This window comes from Xylocopa sonorina, chromosome 1 (genome assembly GCF_050948175.1).
Source record: "Xylocopa sonorina isolate GNS202 chromosome 1, iyXylSono1_principal, whole genome shotgun sequence".
NCBI lineage: Eukaryota > Metazoa > Arthropoda > Insecta > Hymenoptera > Apidae > Xylocopa > Xylocopa sonorina.
Genome location: NC_135193.1, coordinates 3,231,643 through 3,246,629, shown reverse-complemented (window position 1 = coordinate 3,246,629; position 14,987 = coordinate 3,231,643). Strand labels below are relative to the sequence as shown.

The window sequence follows — 14,987 nt, the reverse complement described above, 5'->3', positions numbered from 1 at the left end:
TCGCGACCAAGCTGTCTATTATTTTTTCTATCACAACCCGACTCTAGATCGTTCTAATTGTTCGCTATTTCTCAATATTACTCGCCATCGAAATACACCAAATTCCCCAGCGATACCCAAGGGAATCGCGCTTAAGCGCGGCCCCGTTTAATTCACCGTAATGCTGGGTGGGCGTACGAATCCACGACAATAATCCTCGGCGAAAGTCAGAGGTATGTCGGCGGGACGCGTGCAAGGAAAGCCGATTTGGTTCGCGGTGCTCGCATAAACGGAGCCAGGCTATACGGAAACGGTGAACATTCATAAAGGCGACCGTACGGAAACGCGGCTCCCTTTGTGTAATCCCGACCACTTCTAATTTCGCGGGTCACTTTCAGGGTCGCGGGACGTTCGCCGCGTCCTCCGCCATGTTTGCGGGTTCCTGTAGCCGCGATCGCGTCAAAGAAGCCCATCGGACGCGTCTGCTCTCGACTTTGTTCGACTTCATTCGCCTTTGCGGTTCCTCGTTAATTGCGATCAGGTATGAACGAAACTGGCGCTGGTTCGAGGAAAATATATTGTGCTCTGAGATGGCTTTGTTTCGCTAGGTTACTCGATGCGATTGGATTATACATTGTATATGGACTTTTTGATTATAATGTAGCTTCCTTTTTGGGTTTGATTCGTCTATTGTACCGATGAGTATGAAAGATATCTGTTGATGCAAGATTATATCAAAAGTATGACTCGCTAAGTTGTATCTCGAAATTTTGAAAGAACGTGGAGAGCAAATATGAGAAGTTACTAGACTGTAGACTGTTGTAAGTGAAACTTGTCGAGTCTCGATCGTCCCAAAGACTGGAACATAAAACGATCCGTCAGTACTACTTTATCGAAAGGAAACAACACTGTCAACAATTCCTACGACTGGTCACTCGATTTAATTCCGAACGTCGAGCTGTCCTCCATGGTTCCTGCTGGAAGGGTTGATACGAAGCGTCGTGTCGATTTTCCGTGAGCGACGGAACAAACCTCGCACAGACATTGACAGACATTGTAATAACTCCAGCGACAGATTTCTGAAGGAACTAAGAGACAGACTTTCAGACTTTTAATATCAGCCAAAACCTAACAATCTTTGAAGCAGTAGAGAACGAGACATATGTCAGACATTCTTCCAAAAACTACACGTACCATCTAAAATCTCATGGAATGTCGATCGACTGTGTTACAATTACACTCTATCGATGTTCACAAAGCGTACGATCGTAATAATCGCGGATAATTAACACTGTGACCGGAAAATGGTTGACAGATGCGAGTCGCGTCGCTCGACGATGCAATTACCAGTTCTCAATGAACGTGCATTCGTCACGAAGCGACGCGCATACTATGAGAGAGAGAGAGAGAGAGAGAGAGAGAGGAGGATAGAGGGTGGTAGGATAAATAGGGAGTAGTACAGACGGTCTAATTTTAAGCGAGGAAGGGTCGCGCACGTAAACGAGTCGAGAACGAGATCTCCTCCGTTTCGCAACGGCGCACCGTGCACGGTTGGATACGAGCCTAATGGCCCGTTGACCTTTCAGCACCTGTTGATTGTCGTTTATCAACGATTTGGATGCGCAGATTTGCCGGGATCACCAAACAGCTCCGCGGAACGAAAGGGTTGCGCTCGAGGGGCGCGTTGATCGACGTAGCAATCCCTCTAGAACGGTGATGCATCGTTGTCCCGTCGCTGGGCGCTCCACGCATTTATTGATTTTCGATTCGCGACTCCCCCCCCCCCCCTCTCTCTCTCTCTCTCTTTTCTCAATCAGAAATTAGTTGGACGGTTACGTCACAAACGTTGCGTAACACGTTCTAACAGCTGTGTTCTCAGAATCGTATAACATTTTTACCAAACGAGATATCTTTTTCCTGAATTTGCGAACGAAAATTGATAGCGAGAATAAGATAGAATCGGTTTAGAATTGAGTCGTACGAACGTTTTTCTTCGTAACAATTATTAGTTTCACAAGTGTTCAATACCACACCTCTAACTCGACCCTCGTTTTCTCACTGTCTTTAACACCTCTTGAAGTTCCACGTTCGAGACGAACTTGTTACGTTCCTTGAATTCCGCTCCAAGTTCTTCGAGTGTCTCGTATCGATTATCGAGAACGTTGGAATAGTGAGGATGTCTGCTCCAGCGCTCGTAGCGCGTAATTAGAATGATAGCGAGGCTCGCTAAAGGAACGAGAGAATCAGCCTCGCGGACTCGAGCCCGCATGCGTACGACTGTCAAAGAAAAGCCTCGAGTAAACTGAAAGTACCGCGCTGTTTCAGAGCAGAGGCACTTTGGCTTTACCGGTACAAGCTTCAAAAGGTTCCCTTCGTTCTTTACTGGTGCCCATCTTTACGTACATCAACGCAGTAAACTGCAGCCGTTGCCAGTGTTGGAGCTGCGAGCTGAGAGGCGAAAGGTTCGAGGCGTTCCACGCGATGATACCGTCGCGTTACAAATTGACCGTAAAATACAGAACGTACACCGTGCCGCGCGCCAAGGGTTGAATCAGAGCCGCGAAATGCCGTGAAACACCCGGCAGTCCCCACTGAGACCCGCAACCGCGTTACGATCTCTTCGAAACCGTCGTAATTCGTTTTATCGACACGGCGCATCGGATCCCTCGATCCACCGCCATCCGCGAACGAATCATCCCTCATAAAACAGGAGAGTCGATGCAGCGCAAACGTTACGGGGCAATGTTTCGCGAGCTTTACGACAGTTGTTTCGTTGCAATCCTTTTTCTCTCGCCCTGGGGTCCCAGCTGGAAAATCTGTTCCTCGACGCTTCTGATCTCTGCTGAGAGATCTCGTTGCTCTCGAAGCGTGTAATACTCGTGATTTTTTTCATTTCAAACCGCGAACCATCGATTACGCGAGACACAAAATCGATCGTCGAGTTTGAAGGAGAGATTGGTTCTTTTCCGGTGAAAATTTCGGAGAACGATGGCTATAGAAATAAATTCAATCCACCCCACACTACTTTCCACCGGTTCGAATACGGAAATATTTTAATCGCCCCGTCGCCTGGCGATGGCTGGCAATTTCCGGCTCCGTCGTCGAATGTTTGCTCTGCGACGACAACGCGTCGATTGAATCGAACGAACGCGTCTCTATCGGGGGGTGGTATCGTCGAATGTTAATACTGTGAACCAGTGGAACCGCGAAAACGTTGAAACGTTAAACGCATCGGTCGCCATTCTTAACTGGGATCATTTGTAATCTTATCTACGAAACCAGACAGCGAGTTGCTTTCAATTTCTCGATAAAGTACCCATCGATTTCGTCGCTTTTGTAGCTCGATATCCTTCCCTGGCGCACTCGTAAATAAACTTCTTCCTTCCATTATTTAACTTATTTAATCATCTCCAAGCGATTGGAAGTAAAATTGACAAATGTCTTCATGCGAACCGCGAAACGAGCGCGGTAATAGAAGTGCTTTAAGCTGAAAAACCTCGTCTGCAGACACGGGGCTGTTTGTTCGGCCTTAAGTTCCGCATCGAGTCGAACCAAGGAGTAACGACGCCGTTAAATTATGTACTCTATCGAACGGCACGGTAAGTCGGTGACATTATATGCCATGAGGACCGCGGAACGGAGTACAATGTTGTCGTGGATTGATGATGGCGATCAGGGGAAATCTCAGGGAACGACGTATAAATAATGCAACTTATCTGTACTCGCCATGCATCGTCGAGAGAATATCGTCCACCAGCGATGTATCGCTGTATAATCCTATTCGAAGGTGTCTGGTGGCCGCCTCCAGTGACGCGAGAAACATTGCTAACGTACATCGTTATTCTGTGAAAAATCAATTGTTCTAAAGTAAAAATAGTTTAGAAAAAGAATTTATTCGCGTGGCTACCATTAAAAGTCATCGTAGCGTTCGAAGAAAAATTTGGTGATTTTTAAAGTCGATAGCTATCGCCATGGGACAATAGCTATTGAAAAATCTGAGATAGTTCGCTATTGAGTTAGGATTTTAATTTGAACGCACACGTTCGTGACAGTGGAATAACGAGAGTGAATTTGTTTCGACAGTTGTTCATGATCGATAACTGCGCGGACGATTGGCGGATCGCGATGACCTGGCAGAGGATCGCGCAGATTTCGATCGAGTTGTTAATCTGTGCGATCCACCCGATCCCGGGCGAGTACTACTTCCTGTGGACGACCAAGCTGGCGAACAAGGGCGGTGACTTCGGCTCGAAGTGGGTGCCGTACGACGTGACCCTCTCGCTGCCGATGTTCTTCAGACTCTACCTCATCTGTCGCGTGATGCTGCTGCACTCGAAGCTCTTCACGGACGCGTCCTCGCGCAGCATAGGGGCCTTGAATCGTATTAACTTCAACACCAGATTCGTCCTGAAAACCCTGATGACCATCTGCCCTGGGACCGTGTTGCTAGTCTTCATGGTCTCGTTATGGATCATCGCCTCGTGGACGTTGCGTCAGTGCGAGAGGTGAGTTGCCAAAAAAATCGTTCTCCACTCCCTCACCTGTACCATTTCCATTGATAAAATACTCTGAACACTTCAAACACTCTGTCGTTTTCATCCAATAAAATCGAGAGGCGAGAGATTCTGATCGTTGCATTCGTCGAAGTAAATACAATCGCGAGCAACAATACGAACAGCTGTTCGTAAAGGGAATAGCAAGATCGATGCACCTGTTAACAACGTCGGTCAAACACGCGCGCGCAAACACGTGCGATTAGTGTTCAGATGTGGGAGCGTGGGTACCGCGAGTCGTTAATTGTTGAAGCGGTCATGAAGGATTTACTACACGGCTGAGATTGCCGGGCCGCGTATAATTAAATTCTCCAGTAAATAGTGGCGTCGATTTAGGGAACGATCAATCTTGCGAGCCAATAGAAGACTTCGTCTGGCCCTACCAACGACTACGAAATTTTTTTCTTTTCTTTCCACCGTCGCTCTCGATAAAACGTTCGTTCGATTTTCCCCTCCTCTGCTTCCTGCGTTCTGTCCTTAAACGAGGCGTCCACTGGCTCTCCACTTCCTCTTCTCCTTATTCTTCCTTACCTTTCCAAGTTGGATAAGTACATCTCTTCTTCTCGAAGCGTGCGAACAGACAAACAGAAGAACTGGGTGACTGTTTAAATCGAATTTCGATTAAACTTTTGGAGAATTTTTAATTGTGCTATCAGTTATCCTATTTGGACGCTTCGTGAAAGACTTATTAAAGTATAGAGTCGTTCGTTAGCTCTTTGTATCTCATTTGAGAATTTCATTTCGGTGGCGTGTAAATCGCTCGATCGTACGGCATAAAATGGCCCAGAAAAGAACGGCGGAGGCTACTTCAAACGCTCCCATCCGCCGGCGGTACTTCCTTTTTCATTTCCGGTCATCCCATTTCCCGAGAGATCGAGTTTCAGCCGGAATTAGAATTTTAGACGCGAGATCCAGCCCGTTCTCTCTCTCGCGAGAAAAGAGCACTCCCACGGGGATGCAACGATTCGCGCGCGAGAACAGCCCGAGCGGAAGCCACGGGCATCCTCCTTATTTCCGTGCGCGGGAAACGGCGATAGGGTCCGCCCGTATTTTATCGTGATCACCGTGGACGGAGCCGTAAAATTTCCAGGAGCGTTGTAAATTTCGCGGCGGGATAGCCGGCACCGTCTATCGACGGGCGAGGGACCGCGATTTATGGATTGTTTCGTTTCGAATGACGAAACCGTGGCTGTGGTCGCGATAAATGTGTCCGCGTAAAGGACTGATGGTAAAACACGCCGTCTCTCGAGTAGACTTCCTACGATTCATTTAATTATTTTATTGTTCGAGGTTTAGTCAGGTCAGATTGGTTAGATTAAGCTGATGGCGAAGAAATGGCGTCTCTTCAGTCAAACTTCGTATAGACAATTTAATCGCCTTATTATTCGAGGTCTAGTTACGAGTCCTTATGGCGAATATTCGTTTCGGAACGTTTGACTGGAGCATCGCCGTTTCTTTTGATAAGGGTAGATCGCGAGGCCCACCCGCCTCGTTTTATGACACTGGCTGTCTTATCTAACACCCCTTAACCCTCTCTTGCCTTTAACGACGCGAACGTTACGACCAATAACGTGGCGTCTGCGAGTCACCTATATCCAGATATTTAGGGTTGCCAGTGTTGCTCCAACTGCTGGATTATGTCACCCCTTTCACCTTGACGTCTGCCAATAATTTCAGATTGAAGCGTTTTCAGCCACCCCAAATAGGGGTTGAATAGAAATTTCGCGAGAAATGATTGTTTTCTCAAAGTTTCCTGTCTCAATTTATTTTTCCTCAAAGTTACCTCCTTAATTTATGCTCGTCGAGACGGTTCCCTGTTCATTTTCGATGGTCCCGTTCAAGGATCGCGGTCTCAGTTCCGCCATTTCAATTATTCCATGGGTAAAACCGCGCAACCCAATTACGCGCCTCGATGCTGGCCGCTAATTAAAAAAAAAGAAGGCACAGAAATTGATAGTACAATTTAAGCGGAATTAATTTTAATTGCGAGCGAGCACGTCGCGGCAGATAAGCCGGAAGTAATTGCGGAGACGTAGAGAATTCGTATCGTCGATTCGCGGGAGTAATTTTGAATTCCGAAAGGATTACCTGGTCGTCGATTAAACTTCGAAAAGAGTGATTGAAAGGATCGAACGTGTTCGCAGAATTGTTAATATCGAGTTTAATATATTTGCCTTGCATAAAACGCGAATATTGTAAAGAGATATTTGAATTGTTGATTAAAAGTTACGCAAGTAACTCTTAATCACTGTCTATTGTAACAATCGCACAATTAATCAGACATTGAACAAAGTACCCATTGGGTTGAAATTGTAGCAAAGAAAGATACTGTTTCAATACAAACTGTGTGTTTAACTAGCGGAATTGGTTCGATTATTTTGACGTCCAGGGCTGATTAACGGTTTCCGATAATGAATTTCGCAGGTTAGACGCGAAAGAAAAGGCCTCGTTTACACGTCCACGCGTTCGCAACCAATCGAACAGCTGGAATGTACAACGTACGACATTATCATAACAAGACTCGCGTCGTTAGTCCTGAATTTTCCGTGCCCAGAGCAACGAGTTTTCTTTTGCCCAGCATTCGTGACTGACGGTGATTTGTCCTCTTGTCATGCAGACTATACGAGCATTTCATTTGAATAATAACGCATCGTTTGGATTTGCTTCGTTACATTCAGAATCGAGTATCAATCGAATCGATTACCTGGCTAATTAAGTAATCGTTAAATGGGAATTTTCTATTTGCTTTAAAACGCTTTTAACGATTCCCTGTATCGTAAATCGTAGCGATAAAGTTATGCACGTAGACTCTAACAATAGCAGTAAAATAAAGCCAGATGCAATTTATCGTGGGACCTGAAAGAGTGGCGGCGTAAGTGAAAGTAGAGTAGGAGCGTATATAGTCAGACGCGCTTGGTTATTCACTTTAATAACTGCTTTTACTATGGTTCTCTGTATACCATTCCTAAAATTGCTGCTCTACAGAGAATTATAAATCAACAGACTGTCTTGAAAACTTGCTTTAACCAATATACACGCGGTACACAGACGGAACGAAATCAGCGAGACATAGTCACGAATTCGCTCGAGGCGGGGCGAATCGTTTTAATCCCTCGATTCTAATGTTTCATCCTGTTTTCTGTTCTGCGACGGCAGGTTTCACGACGAGGAGCACGCGAATCTCCTTAACGCTATGTGGCTGATCGCTATTACGTTTCTGAGCGTCGGTTTCGGTGACATCGTGCCCAACACGTACTGCGGTCGAGGTATAGCCGTTTCCACCGGAATAATGGTAAGGCTAAGATTCAAAGTTTAACACGAGAATCCTCGCGATATTTGCATGCAACCCCCATCGCGTTCCACCGCGAGCAGAGTACGAGAAACCAAGAGACAAGCGTCGTAACACGTATCTGAAACTCACCCGTACATTTCGATGCCTGCTTTACATTTTCAACGTCCATCTTTCATTCTACGTTCGAAGAAATCGAATTAACTTACACTTATGCTGTGATTCTCGTAGCAATTTATAGAATGTAGAAAAATATGTTCGCGACGCGAGTAGTTGGGAATGTTTGTGCAACATTGCACGTTCGATACGAAATTCAGCGTGTCTGGACGGTACAGTCGGAGAAAGCAAGGGTTATCGATCGCAGCATCGCGCCAAGTGCAGTCGCGATGCATTTGCAGCGACACTTGGTGGCGATAAACGCGACAGGGGGTGTAATCTCTCCATTGGGGACGCGGCTGGTTCCTTATTGTTACTGCTCTCTGCGCCCGATGTTAATACACCGATCCGCGGGGCTCGTATCCGTGAATCGTTAACCAATTTCCTCGTCGCGGCCAATTCTCCGTGAAATTTCGCCTGAGAAACGGGTGCGTTCACCGAATTCTCCGTTCGTGCTCGTGTTTATCTTATTCCTTCCATCCGTGCAGCGCGATTCTTTCGAATTAATCGATTCACGAGAAAACTCGATTTTTAACAGTCGACGAAAATAAACGAATTCATCGATGAAAAGAATTTGCTTTCGATTCGTAGAAATTCGGAAATTCGAAATTCTTTGATTCGAGAAACGAAGAAACTCAGATTCAAGACGCGACGACGCTTCAGAGGGTTACCAACCCCTGCGAAAAAGTTCCGCACGATCCTCCTCGAGTTAACCGCAATAACGCCGACTGGTGGTCCGAAATTCTGCTGGCGAATCGGTTCCGTCCAGACGTTCGCGTCCTCCTCGCGTCTCGAGACAACCGAATTACGCTTATCCAACCTGGGAACCGGAAAGGGGGACGGACCTCGTGAAGCGAATATAATTTCGGCTGGCGAAACGGAAAGGGGAAATTCGCCACCCTGATCGGGGTCGACGTACATTACCCGCGACGGCCGGAATTTGTTTCGTCGGCAGTGCGGAAAATTTGCCAACACGCGGACGAGGACTCCTCTCGATCGGGAGGGAAATGGCGGTCCCCGTTCGCTGTATAAAATAAATCTAGCGAAAAATTCAGAATGGATTCTCTATCGAACGAAACGGTTCCGATTAGATTCATCGTAAATTACGTATAGATTTGCGTTCCCTGAGAATTCTGCACGAGAACGCAAGGGATGAAATAAAAATTTAAGCGGCAGAAACGCACCCCCGTCTGTTTAGTGTTTACAGGAATTTTAGGCGAGTGGCCATAACCGCGGGTATTCTGTTAAATTAGTCGGTAATTAGCGAAATCTACTAGTTTCGTAATTAAGCATAAGAAGAGGATAGTCGAGAGCTGACGAGTACGTCTGATGGTGTTTTTAGGGCGCCGGATGCACGGCCTTGCTGGTGGCGGTCGTTTCCAGGAAGCTCGAGCTCACCAGGGCGGAGAAGCACGTTCATAACTTTATGATGGATACGCAGTTAACGAAAAGGGTAAGACGCGTCTGCTCGTACCACCCCCCCCCCCCCCCCCACGGACGTAAACACGTGTTTCATTGTCTTTTACGATGTCGAGTGGCGCGTTGCGCGGAATAGTTTCGAATCGCTTGACATTAGCAACGTTCGCCAAGGAACGATCGCAAGAGTCTGTCCCAGTTCGAATTAGAAAACTACGTGTCTAGCGCTCGATCCGCCGTTTAAACGTTTCATTACATTCCACGGGAATTACGAGAGACGAAGAAATATTTACGACTCCAGAAGCGAGGCGAGGAAATTCGTTTAACCTTTGAACTTACCGGCGCTTGATTCGTTTAGAAGTTCCACGGCTGCATTTATATTTAACGCTTGTACATCGAATTCTACTTGGTCGTTTCTGTTGTCGAGCGTTGTTGTTCGTTAAGCTGTGTATATTTCAAGCGAGACCTACCCACAGGCTTTACTTTGCACGCTGAGGACAGAGCTAGAGACTCGAGCTCCGTTTTTAAGGATCGATGCGCCCTGCAAACAAGCCGATTTACCTCGAAACGATTCGATTTCACTTCGTCTCGCGTTTCAAACAGTTTTCGAAGGATTTCCCTTTTTCACGCCGGTCGCCAGAAAGTCCGGATCCGTTTGACGTGTCATTGTCGCTTCTCTACGTCTCGATGGTCCACGTGTCGCGATCGATCGGCTGGCGTCAATCGTTCCAACATGGGAATCGCGTCTTAAGAGACAGCGGCTGCGTCGAGTTTCCGCTAGCCGTCGCGATACAGCGTGAAAAATAGGAAAACCGATACGAACGCTCTCTCGATGGAACTTTGAAAATCGTTTACTCCATCCAGAAGCGGTAAAAATGCTCGTTTCGTCGATAAACTTGGATTTTCTCAGTTTCAACCCTTGCAGAGGGTGCGCAATACCATTTTATTACTTCGTTTCGCTCGAGATAAGTAACAAAAATGTTTTACATCATGTTTTAATCACCTGACAACACGATCGAATATTTTATTTTCAAAAAAAGAATCGAATCTGTAGAAGTTAAAGAAAATTACTAGTCGGCTATTTAATTAGCTCGAAAGGATATTTTTAACACAGTAGTTATTAAGTATTCAGACTCGTTGTAGTCACAAACGGAATAGGAACGACAATAGTCCCCTAGTCTCTAGATCGAAGTCTCTAACCACGACCTTTAAATTTAATTAGAACCTAATGGATACGTACAAACCTCGGAAATACCAAACAACAATTAACTGTAATTATCGTAATTGCAGAAAATTCAGTCGGTAGGGTTGATTATGTGCCTTTTAAGAGGATTCTGTTAAATTTAGCCGTGATATTGGCACGGAAAGAGGCCAAGCGTGACCTCCCTCGAGGTCGAGAAATGAAGATCAAAAAGCGCCTTTGATATCCTTCGAACAGGAACCCTCTCCGCTGGTCTCATTCCGCTGGCTAAGCAGAGACCGTCCGTTTTAGGGGCACGAACGCGTAACTTGGCCAGTTTTCGTCTGAACGAGGCACTAAAGCATCGCTAAAGTCAACCGTGCGCGTGGTTCGTAATAAAATTCCGGTGGAAGCGTACGTGACCGTGGGCAAGGGTGCGCGACTTCCGTTGTTTCCGCGATAACTCGTGTTGCGCTGGTCCCGGCAGACGTCGTGATAAACACGCTGTCGATCGCTCCCAAAGCGATTATTGAACGTATCTGAAATTGCAGCGTTCGAGGCCGGTTTTATCGCCGGGCAGGAGATATTGGATTCTTGTCCAATTAACCACGGGCCAGGGAAATTGCTCGCGGGAAGATCTACGAACGGTGTTCCCCGTAGCCGGTGTTTTTAATTTACCGCGGAGTAATCCTTTTCGATCTTCCTTCCTCTCGAGTTTGAAAAATCTACCGCGATCCGCCTCGCAGTTTATCGTCTCGCGAGTCTCCTCGTCGATTTTTGCACGCGACAATGAAAAAGCGAGTACGTTTCAGATTGACTCGTAAAAAGTGGAGAAGCGATAGAGCAACGTCCACGCGACGCTTCCTTTCGAAGGCAATGAAACGGATAAAAATAGTGGAGACGAAAAGGGGTATCATCGATAAGAGTAACGAGAAACGTTTTGTTTCAGTTGAAGAACGCAGCGGCGAACGTGCTGCGCGAGACGTGGCTAATTTACAAGCACACTCGCCTGGTGAAGCGTGTCAATCCGGGACGCGTTCGGACGCATCAGCGGAAGTTTCTGTTGGCTATATACGCGTAAGTCGATGAACACACACACGTGACTAAATTTCGATAGAGCGCCCGTGGAAACCGGGCGACACCGCGGGCCGAGGGAGCGATACAGACCCTCATCCGTAATACCGAACTTTTCAGACTTAGGAAAGTCAAAATGGATCAGCGAAAATTAATGGACAACGCCAATACCATCACGGATATGGCCAAGGTAACAGCACGCAAGTAGCTCAGAAATCCAATTAAACTTCCCGATCGTTCCCAGTTCGTATCGCGTCGAACAGCCCTCTGTGCTCGCGAGCAACCCCCTCGTATCGCGACTCTCGCTGGGTCGTTTGACGCGCGGGAAAAAAAAAGTTCTCTCATTTTTAAAGCCTTTACATGCCCTTTTGCGAATATCTCCTCTCTCGAACTGTCGTTCGACGTACCGCCAGATCGACCAACGTAATTGCAATTTTGAAACAAGAGAGAAATTAGAGGGTACGAGAAGTAGAGTTCTCTATCCAGTGGATGTCCCATTGTGACTCAGGAGTCGCGTTCTTGAGCGTGAAGTGCATCAAGTGCGCAAACTCGCAGTATAAAGAATAGGACAGGCCTGTCCAAGTGGGGCCTCCGTGAACAAGAGCCAACTTCGAGTCTCGCGGGTCGAGTCGGAGGCCTAACAAAGAGCCACGAAGGGCTGTGTAGGAGGGTAGAAATTGTCTTGTCGTGTGAGCGAAGCCACGTCAATTTAATGTCACAGAGAGGTACGCTTGCCTTCTAGCTCGCTGTCGTATCGATCGGTCAAACATAACTCTCTAAAACTGGCTTCGATCAATTTAAATTAATCGTCCTAAATACTCCAATACACCAGGACAGGCCTGTAACGAAACAATCCTAAGTAGTACCCCTCGAACTAACCGAAAAATTTTCCAAAACAGACGCAGAACACGGTGTACGAGATAGTGTCGGACATGAGCACGCGACAGGACGCTCTGGAGGAGCGTCTGGTGGGTCTGGAGGACCGTCTGCTGAGCCTAGAAGAGAAACTGACCGGCCTGCAGGCCCAGCTGGAGCTGCTGCCAGAGGAGTTGACCAGGTGCCTGGCTCAACACGCGGAGCGCATGGAGCAGAGGCGAAACTTCCTACATCCGGACACGGCTGTCGCGATGGCGTCGACTGGTGGCGGTGGAGGCGGCGGAGGAGGCGGTGGTGGCGGCGGCGTGTCCACAGGGAATAGTCTATCCATGGGCATCTCCGTGTCCGCGCATCATCCCCTGGCGAATCTCTCGAACTCGCTGCCACACTCGAGGAGCGTCCCAAGCGCGCCCAGCACCACGTCCCTTCACCCTTGGCCGGCCAACTCGATCCTGCCGCCAGTGTCGAGCCGTACGCCTCACCTGGTGCCTGAGACCGGTAGGCACCACAGCCTGGCACATTCCACGGTGGCGACGACCACGACCTCGCAGTCAGCCACCAGGCTCACCTCGCAGTCCGGAATGGGAGGACTGGGCAACAGTCAGGGGTCCGACACGTCTCCGCACAGCTGAGTCTCGTCCTTGCAGCCGCAGCACTCGTACTAAAACCGGGCCGCGAACAGACGTGACAACGTCCGCGACGCGGCCGTCGCACGCTCGCGTACCATCGAGTCCCTCCACCGCGGCAAACGGTCTCCACGGTCTCTCTGTCCGCGACGCGTCTGTCCGTTGATTACTCTTTCGGGGATAGGAAGTTACTACAGGTCCATCTTCAGGTGTACTGTGAATTATTCGTTGACTAGTGTACTCGCGAGCCTCTCGACTAGTGCTAGCGCCGCGTTCGGTTGACGGTGGTTGCGCGACGGCTTGGTCGCGAGGCTGACCATCGCCGTTTCCTGTTACCTTTTGGTTCATCTTGTCGCTGAGCGCCACGGTTTTCGAGCGTTCCTTTCGTCGAGTACCATTTTATGATTTCGATGACGGCTCGCGCAGGAGGGTCGAGGAGTAAAAAGGGTGTAGGGAGATTCGATGTGGCGATCTGGACGAGTGCTCCTCCAACGGGCAGACTGCCTAATGTTTCAGAACCGACTTCGAACGGACTTACATCTCTCGACGCCCTCCGGACTCGTTCCTCTCTTTCAGTCTCTATCGGTGACATATCAGTTTTCGTTGAGCCACTGATTTGAACGTTTACAAGGCCAAATAACCAAGTCTCGCGACCATAGCCGACGAAAAACCCGCCCACTTTTATAGCCGCAGATAAAAAACGAAAGTCTTGCAGTAGCATCAACAACGGGTCCAATCCTCTTCCCGATTGACTGTGTCTTCTTAATTAAAAAAATAAAAAAATAATAATTATAATAAAAATGGAACTATGTACAGGTACACGCACATACATATAAACACGCGGAGGAACACTCTCTCACACACGCAGACATACAGACACACGCAGATACGCGTTAAAAAAAGAACGATCGATGCAATGTTTCGCGATAGAGATTCGGAGAAGCGTGCGTGAAAACGAAACGGAGGGACTCACGGACGCGAGCGTCCTCTTCCAATCGCTGCGAGCTGCTCCCCTGCCCAACTTGCGTGCCTGAAAACTTTTTTCTTAATATTTAAATATATATCCGACACACACGTACATACAGACACATACATACGTACACGTCGACACGCATGCATACACGCGTACGCGCACGTGTACACAGGTACACGCGAACACGTACACACATACACACACGGACTCCATCTTATCTCTGTATACCTCGTGACTAAGGAAGAAACGGAGCAAAGAGGAGAAAGAATGGACGGAGGGACAAGGCACAAGGTGTGTGTGTTTAAGGTTTCACGCGCGAGGAGGAACGCGCGTGGCGAACGCCTCCCCACGGCAAGGACAAGGGTGGTTCTCGAGCCAAACGAGCGCACAGCGAACTTTGCCTTCGAACAAAACGTTCCGACGTGTTTTCAACGCGCGACACGCGGGAGCCGTGGCAAGAATGAGACTACTTCGGTTTTCGTTTTCGTTTCAGGTCGCGAGCAAAGGGGACGAAGAGGTGGCGCGGAATATCGTCCCGAGTATTTTAAACGAGCACACCCGCGAACGGGTTCCGAGATAACAATTTTAATCGTCCCGGTTGGGAAACGGTCACGTTCGACCCACGAAATCGTCTGACACACGCCGCTCCGCTAATCTCGCTATCTTCTCCTCTTCGCGAACTGATTCTCGCGTTTTTCGTCCGTTCTATTTCGTTCCTCTTCGCCGACGAGAGAGCAGCAGTAGCCGCGATTCAATCTACACTTTCATTCGAAGCTGTGATCAACGTAACGTCGCAAGTTTCCCGGGATAGACCGATATCCCTCATATATTATAAAGTACAATCACGTGGTGACGTATCCCAGCG

General features: G+C 48.0%; 1 protein-coding gene across 6 annotated transcripts in view; it reads left to right on the top strand.

Moving 5' to 3' along the window:
• Positions 1 to 13,457, top strand: part of Sk (small conductance calcium-activated potassium channel) — a 183,084-nt gene extending 169,627 nt beyond the window's left edge. For all 6 annotated transcript variants that reach the window (XM_076897410.1, XM_076897403.1, XM_076897386.1 and 3 more), the window contains 6 exons: positions 4,063 to 4,484; positions 7,689 to 7,824; positions 9,320 to 9,430; positions 11,523 to 11,650; positions 11,768 to 11,837; positions 12,547 to 13,457. In XM_076897410.1, coding sequence (XP_076753525.1) covers positions 4,063 to 4,484; positions 7,689 to 7,824; positions 9,320 to 9,430; positions 11,523 to 11,650; positions 11,768 to 11,837; positions 12,547 to 13,155 — 1,476 coding nt within the window. In that variant the 3' untranslated portion in view covers positions 13,156 to 13,457. The remainder of the gene's footprint in view (positions 1 to 4,062; positions 4,485 to 7,688; positions 7,825 to 9,319; positions 9,431 to 11,522; positions 11,651 to 11,767; positions 11,838 to 12,546) is intronic.
• Positions 13,458 to 14,987: the final 1,530 nt, after the last annotated feature.